Raw genomic sequence first — 13,618 nt, 5'->3', positions numbered from 1 at the left:
CACAATGAGTGCTCGTTTAATAGCCGTAGAAAATATTTCATATGGAAGTTATACAGACCACACTGTGTAAGGGGAAAGGCTTGTAATAACACTCTCTAGAAAAAAAAATAACGTGCTAATACAATGTGCAATACTTCATATATTTCTCCAGCAAAAAAAGCGAGAGAAAGACAGGCGGATAATCCAGCAATCGGTTAATAGGGTGACAGATAATCGGGGTTCTACTGTACTCCCATTTTTTCCCCAATTTCTGTCAAATTGAGAAAAGTAACACTATTTTCAAATCACTATTTTATTCTACATAGAATTTAACATTTCTACAATAAAAAGTAAATTGATGTTGCTTTAAGAAGACAGTACAGGCCTATTTCAAACGAGTCAAGATAATTATTCTTAACATGATAGAATCAGTAAGTGAGTGTTGTACGTAAGGCTGCAGTCAAGCACAAATTTACTTCTATCCAATCTAAACATATTTGTTTGGAAGACAGCGGGCAGGGAGGATATTTGGAGCTGCACCCACGTGCCTGTCCGATTCTCACATCCGCTACCGTTCAGATTGAGATAAGTGCCGCTGCTTCCACGCATATCGCAGGTTGTCTAATTAGTGACCTGACTGACTGGTTCAGGCTGAACCGGTGTTATTTATCACTCGTCCTGATCAGCTGGCAATGAGATGCAAGTGTCACGGTGTGGCTACTGCACTGGATTCCAGTGACACAGCTTCAGACTACGAATTATTCAGACTCGTTTACTTCGAATCAGCCTCGTGCTCCAGAAAGAGAAGATACGTGACATTTTCTTCAGAATCCAGATGCCGGATTGAGTCAAAAGAACATTTTTATCCTGTATAAATTTAACTCTCATTCTGAATGTTCGTCCTGTGCTTACAGAAGAGGGCAGATCGGTGATTCTTAACATTGTGGTAGACAAAGACAGTGTTTGACAGTAGGTTTTCGAAGGGTACTCCCGTTTCCCCTACTGGATTCCACCATTACTATATTAAATATCATCCGGTGCTATGTACAGGAGTGGAAAAAAAATCTTACCGACCCTTGTAGCTGATTTCAGAGCCTTGTTCACTCCAGAGCACGATAGACTGGTATTCATTCATTCACTCATTTATTTTATTCCATAGATCTTACATGAGCAATGAAGCTTTAAGATGTGGAACATGTCAACATTTTACAATATTACAATTACAATTTTTACAAATTTTTATAGTTTTACAATTTAGTAATTTTCTACAATTTTTACAATTTTGTACAATTTTTTTACATTTTTTTACATTTTGGCGAGATGTAGTGAGATGAGATGAGGTCCGAGGATTCGCCAAAATATTACCCGGCATTTGCCTTTTCGGTGGGGGAAACCTCGGAAAAACCCAACCAGGTAATCGAATCAAAGGGGGTAATCAAATCAAAGGGTTTGATGCCAAGGACTCGCCATAGACCATCCGGCTTCAGTCCCACGGCTGGGGAAAACCTCCGAAAAATCCAAAGTCCAAAGGGGGATCCAATCCAAGCCCGAACGCAGCTCCGGATCAGCAGCCCAGCGAGTCTGTCGACTGAGCTACATCGATGGCTCTACTAAAAGTATACAATACATAGCCAATCAGATTATTAAATTTACAAACGCAAACGATCATTCATAAGTTGAGCTATATTATAATGCAAAACAATTTAATTAAATTTAAGGCATAAACAATTCAACCAGTTGTGATATACAGAAATTGATAATACATATCATGCAAACTACTTCAAATTACAAACACAAACAATTTATCAGTAGAGCTATATAGATTACTATTCAATTTAAAGCATATACAATTCATCGGCCAAAATTATACAAATATATACAATACAAAGTAGCATACTTTCATTAAGCTATACAAATTTGTGCAATTAATATCAAGTAGATTAATTCAATTTATAATCATAAACAATTCATCAGTTGAGCTATACATATTACCATTCAATTCACAGTAGGTCTATATACAATTCATCAGTAGAGCTACACAGACTAGTAATCATTTTAAGAACATATACAATTCATCAGCCAAACTATACAAACATATACAATCAAATTAGTTCAATTTACAAACTTATTTTCGTTAAGCTATACAATTCATATGAAGTAGATTAATTCAATTTACAAGCTTAAACAATTCATCAGTTGACCTATACAGTATACTATTCAATTTACAGTACATACAATTCATCAGTTATGCTAAACAAAAAATACAATACATAGTAAACAGATTAAGTCAATATAAAAACATATTTTAGTTGAGCTATATAAAATTGTACATGTAACTAAGACTTTCGTGGTTCGAATCCTGCCTGGAAAGGTAACTTTTTTTTTGTATTAAACTTTCTTGTTTGACGTATCTCAAAGAATAACCCCTTGACATTAATGACATCACTTAGGTTTATTCATTCATTCATTCATTCATTCATTCATTTATTGTATTCCATAGATCTTACATGAACAATGAAGCTTTAAGATGTGTAACAAGTCAAAATTGTACAATATTACAATCGCAATTTTTACATATTTTATAGTTTTACAATTTAGTAATTTTCTACAATTTTTACAATTTTGTGCAATTTTTTACAATATTTTGGCGAGATGTAGTGAGATGAGGTGAGGTCCGAGGATTCGCCAAAATATTACACGGCATTTGCCTTTTGGTTGGGGAAAACCTCGGAAAACTCCAACCAGGTAATCAAATCAAAGGGGTTGATGCCAAGGACTCGCCATAGACTCGCCATAGACCGTCAGGCTTCAGTCCCACGGCTGTGGAAAACCTCGGAAGGAACCCAAGCCCTAACGCAGCATAAAAACAGAAATTTAAGTTTTGGCTTAATTAAACAAGTATGAAACAGTACTGCAAGAAATATTACTTACTTTGCATTGTATGAAATTACGTAAAGGAAAATAAAAAAGAAACACGTGGCTTATTTTGTACTGCTGATTTTTTTTCTCCTAAGGATCCTAACAAGAAAATTCCAACAAAGGGCATTCGAATATCGTCCAAAACAACTACGAATCGCTGAAGGAATTCTATTGCATTCTTGTACATGACCATAACTACTACTGTGCAATCTTAAAAGACAATCGAACTGCATTCCGCGAAATGACAGTTAACAAACAGACTTGCAATAGGAGACTGCTTTGCCCTTTAACGGAAATAAAGAACTCCATCGAGGTCACCTCCATTGCAACATTTGCTAATTGATTTTACCGTCGTCTTGGACACAGTAATGGAAAAAGAATAATTCAAGTAAACAAGGAAGTGAAGAACACGATCACTGCGCTACAAAACGTACGATCTGTTTTCTCTTACGTAATTACACTTCATGATTGTGAACTACATACCAGAGCCACTTCATTTATTAAAATATGTGTCATTATAAATCGACAAAATAATTAATTTTTAAGTATATGAAATGTCGAACGCAAAGTTTTTGAAACAGAGATCCAGTTTCTGATACTGGAGAGTTGAAGATAGATTTCTCTATGATATGATATATATTTTGTCACAGCATTTCATACATGTAATGGTGGACCTCACATATTAATGTATACGGTGTCACTATTAACAGTCATTACAAATAACACTTCTTTGCAGTATATTTTATTAGAACTACTCTATTCCCACTAGCTATCTCCCCTCTTATTGCTCTGTCCATCGTCTATTTAATAGGCCTGCTTATCCTATCTTGTTTTTGCTATTCGTTATTTATTCACTAGTTCAAATATACCTACTGTCCGTTACTCAGGAGAAGACCACCGGAAAGAATGTGACCTTCTTGACTATCGCTGTTGATTATTAGTCTATAAACATCGCTCAGATAATCATCCCAGTAGCCAGGTTATTACTCGTGCAGGAAACATAAGTAACAATACGTATGAAAATTAAAGCTAAGTTGAACAGAAGGAGACCTAATGTTTCCGCTTACTGCAGTACAAATATTGCACGTGTTGTCGTACGTTATCTGTTCACATCCCTTCCTCCTCAGTCCGCTCTCGTCTTCTCCTGAGTCACCGACAGTACCTTCTGTTTATACCAGTTCACTTTTATAGCCGATTCGCTATTCGCTTCACTATTTGCTATAAAACTTATTTCCACCATCAAATAATTCCTACTGTTCACACCTTCATTACCCTGATGCCTTGATATTAATTTAATTCAGTGCCACTAGACAGTTCCTACTCCGCTTTTCTTGATAATTTACGTTCTCTAATAGTATTGGTCACTCATAGAAATCTTTATGAATAAACACTGTTCGAACAGATTTTCTTGCGATACTCCATTTTGTCAGTCATTTTACCACTTCTTCACTCATTATATTAATCCAGTGATTTGTATTATTTTTTAAAACTCATATTAGGTTTCTTCGAGGTATACCAGGATTTTATTGACGTTTATAATTTTATAATTCCAGTCAGTACGTCACAAGTGTCTTAAAAATTGCTCCGTATCGTATCTTCGAAAAATTCTTTCACACTTTTATGATGTAATGTAAGTACTTTTGTGTATATTATGTAATCTTTCAAACTATCACACTTCCATGTCTTGAAGACACTGAGGCTATTAAGTTCATATAAATAAGTAAATTTCTCTGCAATGGCAATGAAAACGCTCATAGATTCAAACGTATTATTTTACATCATTCATTAACAAAATAAATAGATAACACTATAAAAATTAAAACCGACAATTTAGTACGGTCTATATGATTTTCGCAATACCATTGGTGGTTATCCATCTTTATTGAGTTTGCCCACTCGAATGCCCCTTCAAATAAAGCAACAAGAAACTTTAAAGATTCTTACGAGAATGTTACATTATAATATGCTAGTAGTACAGTTAAAAATATTCATGGTCAGACAGCCACTGGCTCTAGATGGGCTGTAATGCCAAATTTATACATAAAGCGTTTTATGTAGTAACTTAGGGCCATATTCATAGACATTCTTAGCGCGGGCTTCCGGTGGATGATCAGCGAACTAACGTTTTTCGTATTCATAAACCAGTGTTAGCGATAAAATATGATATGAATCCTGTACAAGTAATCAGTCGATAGTCGGGGCTAGTTTAGCACGCTCGTAGCGCGGGCTAGCGAAATGTCTATGAATAGCACCCTTATAGTTTAGTTCAAAAATATAAACAGGTCAAAATAATTTCTCCAAAATTTACTAAATCAGAAGCGGCTACGTTATAGGCCTACCCATAAATTTCATATTGTCCTTCTCTCGCCTTCTACCCTAGAAGAACATAATTCAATAAGAGACTACTTTTTATACAACATTCTTAAAAGTATATCTTTTAGCCCTAGACAAGCGTGTTAAAATTTGACTGTTTTTAATGGGTTATTTAACTACTACTATGTTATATAGCGTCGATGCTAACCACTAGGATCGCTACTATCGCCTCATTACAGACAATGCGAATAGTACCTGCACAGTCTATTGTTCCTAGCACCCTCAACAACTCAGGCTTCGTGACTGTATGCACTAGACTGTAAAGCATGGCAGTGCCCAGGGATGATCTATGAACACTGTGCTACCATCTAGTGAGACGCCGTGAACTAGAGCGATTTAGACATAATACTACATTATATTATTTGGAAAACATTTGTGTGACTAACTCAGGCGCACAAACAATTTAATGTGCTCTGTAATCAGAAAGGAAAGTTATGGCGAAATAAAACTTATCTTCGTTCAAGTCTCAGCCGATAAATCAACAACTTTCAAAGGCAGTAGGTATAGTATTAAACCATTCTGATCCGAAAGGTTGGTACATAGGTTCCTAACATCTTACCAAAGAGTTATTTCGTTTATCGCAGATCCCTTTGCAATGTCTGGAGGGCATATTTTCTCCGAGTTTCTACTGCTACCACCTTATCATCATCTCTCAAATTCTAAACAGCCTTAAGAGTTTCAAAACATCGCTTAAAAAAACAAGGTATCTATCTCGAACTGCAGGCCAAATATGCCAAACTATTAGATTCTTGCTTCTTATCAGAGTTCAGATTTTAGAAAAAAACGCGAACTTCTTGAAGAATTAACGTTATAGAAAGTAGTTCTGTATTATTCAAATAAATTGCTGAAGTTGATTAAGTTAAATAAATTTAAAATACTAATTCTGTTGGTAATTACATTGTCTGACAGTGCCTATCGGAGAGTTTCTTCAGATAGAGGGTGAAATTCCTTTCTTGCATTTGTGGTGCAATGACCCTTAGTACAGTCACAGTAACATTTCTTCACAATGCTTTTAAAACATTTTAAGTTTCACAATTTGTACGGAATTTTTTACTCATTTCCGATCCCAAAAAGCACTACAAGCAAGATTTAGAAGCGTTACAAAATGTAAAATTATGCAGAATTATCTACGAAATGTCTAGGGACCGTATAAAAGGAGCGTAATGAAAGGGATAGCGTTATAAGCGGGAGAATATTAACGATGTTTTACTGTTTATGGAAACCGAAATCAAACTTTAAGATAAATTTATTTCTTCAAAACTCAAGATTCTTCTTTCCTTATCCTACTCTGTGCTCTTTTCGGGCGTCGGAATTTTCTTTTCTCTAGACCAGCGTTTCTCAGACTTTCCTGAAGTGGGGACCACTTTTTAACGTCACAGCAGTTCCGCGGATCTCCTTACTCTTGTTCCCTTCGAAAGCAAATTTATCATTTTCGTAGCATATTTTAATACCAGTATATTTATATTTTAAAATTGAATTAAGGTTCGGTACTTTGGTCCTCTGTTATGAATTCGGGTGGTCCCTGGTTGGATTACAGGCGCGGCGCCAGATGTGCAGGGAAAATATGTCGAGAAACACCACGTGTATAGTGCTTTAAATCCCTCTTTTGTTGCTGAGAGTAGAGTGGGAAGTCGTTAGACGAGTAGGGTAATAAATTTCATAACATGCAGTACTGGGAGAAAAAGTGAAAGGAGATGCCATGTGTCATTTCCAAACTCTGAGATTTTAAGCTATAGTGTGATACGCAATTCGTTTGAATTTTATTTTTTCTTATGTCTTTTTCGAAGGACCACAAGGGCAGACCTCGAGGACCACAGGTGGTCCGCGGACCATAGTTTGAGAAACGCTGCTCTAGACGAACATAGACAACAACAAAATGCAGGCTTTACTGGATATGAAGTCAGCACGACACAGGACCACCGCAGAGACAATACAGAAACATGGCAAAACTGATCAGATGGACGAAATATGTAAAAGAGCTGTATGAGACAGGGAATCGTTCACACGACTTAGCTATACAGGGCGTAAACGATATAAACTGCCAAAATTGCATAGGCAGTAGGCCTACATATCGGTCTACTGAACAAAATATGTGGTGAAATTTAATTATATTTTAAACTAATGGTGTTATGTAATGTTTTGCAGCGACGAACCGCATCATCGAGGAGGCGACATACTCGGGGATCATCCTGCCGAGCCCGGACTGGCACACGCTGAACTACAACGGCAACACGGCGCGCATCACGTACAGAGTGCGCGTGCAATGCGACCTGCACTACTTCAACTCCACCTGCACCAAATTCTGCCGCCCTCGCGACGACAAATTCGGGCATTACCGATGTGATAAGGCGGGCGACAAGGAGTGCATCGCGGGCTGGAGGACCGCCAACTGCGAGATAGGTAAGTTCCCCCCCCCCCAATATAAATCCCAGAGGTGTAAAAATTATGGAGCTGTCTGAAAATTGATGGCATTTAACTGATTATTGGATTACCGAATTTTTACAGGAAAACTTCGTGTACTGGTACAATTCTGGAAGATCTAAACTGTTTCTCTCAATATATTACAGTTTTAATTAAATACTGGTGTATCACATTACTTGTACTTATTTCGTAGAGTATGTAAGTACTTGTTCTCATGTCATAAAATGTATCTTACTATCAAAACTGCGTCAATATAAATGTTATGTAATTGTGTAGAAAAAAATGCTCCATACAAAACTGTACCTAGGAAAAATAAAGTTTTAATTTACCTACGATAAATCTTAATAATAAACAAAACTATATTTAATTATTAATTAATTAAACATTTATTTATTCATTATCCATTCATGTATATACAGGGTGTTTAAAAATATACGGCAAAATTTCAGGGTTGGATTCCACACATGTAGACAATAAAACTGCGTCAATATAAATGTTATGTAATTGTGTAGAAAAAATGCTCCATACAAAACTGTACCTAGGAAAAATAAAGTTTTAATTTACCTACGATAAATCTTAATAATAAACAAAAATATATTTAATGCTTCATTAATTAATCATTTATTTATTCATTATCCATTCATGTATATACAGGGTGTTTAAAAATATACGACAAAATTTCAGGGTTGGATTCCACATATGTAGACAATAAAACTGCGTCAATATAAATGTTACGTAATTGTGTAGAAAAAATGCTCCATACAAAACTGTACCTAGGAAAAATAAAGTTTTGATTTACCTACGATAAATCTTAATAATAAACAAAACTATATTTAATTATTCATTAATTAATCATTTATTTATTTATTCATTATTCATTCATGTGTATACAGGGTGTTTAAAAATATACGGCAAAATTTCAGGGTTGGATTCCACACACGTAGACGATAAAAAAAAGTTATATAAAAATGGGTCCGGAAATTGATAATTGAAGAGTTCAGAGCCATAGTGGGCCAAACGCCATTTATTAAAACTGGAGAAAGCAAGGTTAAAGTTAAGTGAATGCCATAATTTAATGAAGATTGACATATCATTAATTAGTTTTAATGTGTATACTTTATATTACTTGCTATATGTTTCCAATAATAACTTTATTTTAACCCTTGATTTCTACGGTTTCAGTAAATGGCGCTTGGCCCACTATAGTTTTGAACCGGTCAATTATTGGAGTATAATAGTGCCGCAAATTAATGGTACAAAATTAACTTAGTACAGTACATGTAGTTAGTCATGACTGATAAAGATCAGTGCTGGACGGAATCTGTTAGCACTCGTAGATGGATTGTAGTAGTTAAAACACTAAATAGGTACGCATGGGCTCACATTATTGTACTGTTGACAAGGTTATGATAGATGTTGCTGATGTCGTAAGTTAGGTGAGTAAACGTTTTGAAATGATTCTGCACATCTGCGTACGGGTCGGTTATTGAGCTGCTGCTGAAGTTTTACTTTAAACATAAAATACTTGATTGTCTGATATCTCAATAATTTTCAATTTCTGGACCCATGTTTATGTAACATTTTTTTATCCTCTACATGTAAGGAATCCATCCCTAAAATTTTGCCATACATTTTTTAAACACCCTGTATTTATTCATTCACTTATATGGTGTAAACGACATAAACTATAAAAAAAAAGATACCGGTGATAGAGCATAAATAACTGTAGGAAAAAGTGAAAAAATGCTTCCCTGTAACTCTCAAGGTTTTCCCAGAAGAAAAAACGTGTTTTGTGAATCTAACGGTTTTGAAAATAAGAATAGACAGACATTATTTACTTCTCCTGCAGCAGTCGTTTGTTACTCTGTTGTGTATTGTTCGGTGAAAGGTCATTGGCAATGACATTCACGTTCAGTCGAAAAATAAACAAATAGTAATTAGACTAATGTCAATTTTAAAAACATGATTTTACAAATTAAAAATAAAATCATAAGAAATAATTACATTTCACAGACATTTTCTTCAAGAGACCGATATGTACTGTGTATATAATTATGGCAGTTTATATCGTTTACACCCTGTGTAATTTCAAGTAGCAAAAAACAAGTAGCTATAAAATGTCTCAGTAAAGACATATTGTGAAAAAAGTTTATTTCTTTTACATACATCATAAGAAAAAACTAGTAGACACTAGAAAAAAATGCTCGAACATTAGCAGTATTGATAACACAATTTCGAAATAAATTTAAAAAATATAAGCCCACCGAAAAGCAGAATAATAAATACACCGCGAAAAAAAAAGATTATTAATAAAATAAGAAGAATTGTCTGAAGTATGAACGAACAAGAAAAAAAAATAGTAATTTTTCACAATTAGTCGTCATACTTTTATTTATTTATTTATTTACTTACCAAATTATTTATTTATTTATTTATTTGTTTATTTATTTGTTCATTTATTTATTTATTTACTTACTTGTTCATTCATTTATTTATTTACTTACTTGTTCATTCATTTATTTATTTACTTACTTGTTCATTCATTTATTTATTTATTTATTTGTTTGTTTGTTTGTTTATTTATTTATGTATTTATTTGTTTACTTATCTGTTTATTTATTTATTTAGTTATTTATTTATTTATTTATTTGTTTACTTATCTGTTTATTTATTTAGTTATTTATTTATTTATTTATGTATTTATGTATTTATTTATTTACTTATCTGTTTATTTATTTATTTATTTATTTATTTACTTACCAACTTATTTATTTGTTTGTTTGTTTATTTATTTATTTACTTACCAACTTATTTATTTGCTTATTTATTTACTTACCAACTTATTTATTTATTTATTTATTTATTTATTTATTTATTTATTTATTTATTTATTTATTTGTTTGTTTGTTTGTTTGTTTATTTATTTATTTATGTATTTATTTGTTTACTTATCTGTTTATTTATTTATTTATTTAGTTATTTATTTATTTATTTGTTTACTTATCTGTTTATTTATTTATTTATTTATGTATTTATTTATTTATTTATTTATTTACTTATCTGTTTATTTATTTATTTATTTATTTATGTATTTATGTATTTATTTATTTATTTATTTACTTATCTGTTTATTTATTTATTTAGTTATTTATTTATTTATTTATTTATTTATGTATTTATGTATTTATTTATTTATGTATTTATTTATTTACTTATCTGTTTATTTATTTATTTAGTTATTTATTTATTTATGTATTTGTTTACTTATATGTTTATTTATTTATTTATTTATTTATTTATTTATTTATTTATTTATTTATTTATTTACCAACTTATTTATTTGTTTGTTTGTTTATTTATTTATTTACTTACCAACTTATTTATTTGCTTATTTATTTACTTACCAACTTATTTATTTATTTTTTCATTTATTTATTTGTTTATTTATTTACCAACTTATTTATTTACCAACTCATTTATTTATTTAATTATTTACTTATTTTCTTATTTACTTATTTACTTACTTATTTATTTATTTATTTATTTATTTATTTATTTATTTATTTATTTATTTATTTATTTATTTATTTATTTATTTCATCAACATTTATTTTATGGTGTATCGTCATACTCGTACAAAGAAGTACTTATAATATCAATTGAATGTCTCCAAGTAAAACTGAAACCAATTTACTGTACAGTATGTCAAAGTTACGCAGTAATCTCTCGTAATTCTTCACCAGGTTCGTTTTTCCTTTTTCAGCTGTCTGCAAGACAGGATGCCACCCTATCCACGGCAAGTGCGACCAGCCTGGAGACTGCGAGTAAGTACAGCTACACTCTGTCACTCTTCATTACACTGTGCTGTAATTAGCAGGGCTCTAAATGGAAGACTTTTACTTGATATGTGCATGTAAGTGTGTACTTCATCGTTCCCTGTACTGTGTAGGCTACTAAGTTGAAAGTCATCCTAAAATATTCCATTATATAAAAATTCTTATTTTCAAGCTATTAAATTGAACGTTAGTTAGTCCGTTGGAGATATGAGATGGAACAGATCAGTCCTGTAACTGTGGAAAGACAATGGACTGTTTTCGTGGTAGACTGGGGCATTGCTTGGCTGTGAATGGTTCTCATTTTCAGTTGTCAAGTTTGGTTAGTGATAGCGTTTTATTTCGTTTTATGGCCTACTTAACATGAGTTTACATATTTATTTGTCTCAAGTTTGAAGTCCACGAAACAAGTTTAATAAATAGTTAAAACACATGAAACGGGTGAAAGGGTAAAATTTCTACACATTCATACGTAAAATTTAATGGAGATTCGGAATACGTATGTAAATTTTAATATAGGGTGCCATTAAAAAAATAAAGTTTACTGTCACACTCTGTATGCGTGAACGTTGATATCACATTGTAGGTCTATAGTTTATTTATACAGAGTGGAATTGAAATAATGTTATTATACAACAACCTCCTGAATTTTCAGGTTGCCGAAAAAGACAATGTAAACAAAAATACAATAATAACTGGAATAAAAACTTAGGGTGCTATTCATAGACATTTCGCAGCACTTGCTACGAGTGTACTAAGCTAGCCCCGACGTGATTTGCAAACAGTACACAATCGTGGAGCGCCGAATTATACGACAGAATATGAGGAAATGGCGTCGTTGTTATGTTTCCATGGTTACCAAGTATGTTTGCTGTTATGTTTATGTTCCCATCGTGAATGATGGTATGATGTCTTGATTTTACCGTAACGTTTATATTCTTAAGTTAACGCTTACGTTATGTTTACTTTTCATTGTGAATGAGCCTTAAGAGTTTAATACCACATCACACATTGGACGGTTTTTGAGCTCATGTTCCGTGCCCGTGGCACGATCCCAGAAGAAACTTTAAATCAACTTAAACAATTTACAATTTCTGATGCAACGATTGATACCAAAGGATCTCATGTGTTAAATCATCCTTAGCTATAATTAGTAATCATTTGTACCCAACAAACTTTTATTGTAAATGATTTCCTATGTTTTCGTATCATTTATCTTAATGGTTTTTTTTTCTTTCAAATTGTCACATAATTGTTTTTAATGATTATTCTTTATGAATTGATTAGTAGGCCGATCTATTCGAACCCTTATTTAGGGCGGCTTTTGTTAATATAGCAAATTATTATTTTACAGTAAATATTGAAGAAAAAATACTAAATTTATTATGAAATCGGAGATCAAAATAACATTTAAGTGTTACCTCTAAAAATTATTATATAAATAATTTTTAATATATGCAAGGACTCCTAATTACAATGACAATGATGTTAAATTTGTTAATGGGTAGTCCGAGATTTTTCCAAATTTTCACAAAATAGCGTCGTATAGTGCGACGTGCTCTCGCCAATCCGAACACCTATATCTCGCTTAGCTTGTATTTTGCTTTATAGTAATCCAACATAGGCTCATAAATGCTCCTCTTCTCGTTGTTCATTTTCTTGGGCTGACCTTTGCGATATTCAAATCTAATGGTAGGATCGATTATGTATCTTTTAGAATTAGTTTCTTTAAAAGCGATGTTGTCGATCCTAAGGCAACTACCATTAACGGCAAGGCCACGAACTTCTTCGTAAATGGACGAATAAATTTTCATAAGTTCTTCAGCTATGAAGGAGAGACCACGATGGTGGCGTGAGTTCCTGAGAAGTTCGCAGTGTGGACAGGACCTTAAGACATGAGCAAGTGTTTCTTTCTCCCTGCGGCAATGCCGACAGAAGTTAGAATCCAAGGACCTGCCTGGCACGGAGCGAAGGGCGGAAATATTGGCTGACATTTTAAGGACCTCGCGCCATTCATTGCAGGAGAGACCTTCATGATTTCTGATCCAAGAGTTGGTAGGTGTGTATTCTTCGTAGAGTTCTACTCAAATTTG

General features: G+C 32.9%; 1 protein-coding gene across 2 annotated transcripts in view; it reads left to right on the top strand.

The window, feature by feature from the left end:
• LOC138693266 (protein jagged-1b-like) overlaps nt 1-13,618 on the top strand; it is a 728,512-nt gene that overhangs the window by 506,906 nt on the left and 207,988 nt on the right. For both annotated transcript variants that reach the window (XM_069817112.1, XM_069817113.1), the window contains exons 4-5: nt 7,417-7,671; nt 11,456-11,516. In XM_069817112.1, the coding sequence (XP_069673213.1) occupies nt 7,417-7,671; nt 11,456-11,516 (316 nt within the window). The remainder of the gene's footprint in view (nt 1-7,416; nt 7,672-11,455; nt 11,517-13,618) is intronic.

The sequence above is a fragment of the Periplaneta americana genome, chromosome 17 (genome assembly GCF_040183065.1).
Source record: "Periplaneta americana isolate PAMFEO1 chromosome 17, P.americana_PAMFEO1_priV1, whole genome shotgun sequence".
NCBI lineage: Eukaryota > Metazoa > Arthropoda > Insecta > Blattodea > Blattidae > Periplaneta > Periplaneta americana.
The sequence above is the reverse complement of the archived record's forward strand: the minus strand, read 5'-3'. Positions and strand labels throughout refer to the sequence as shown.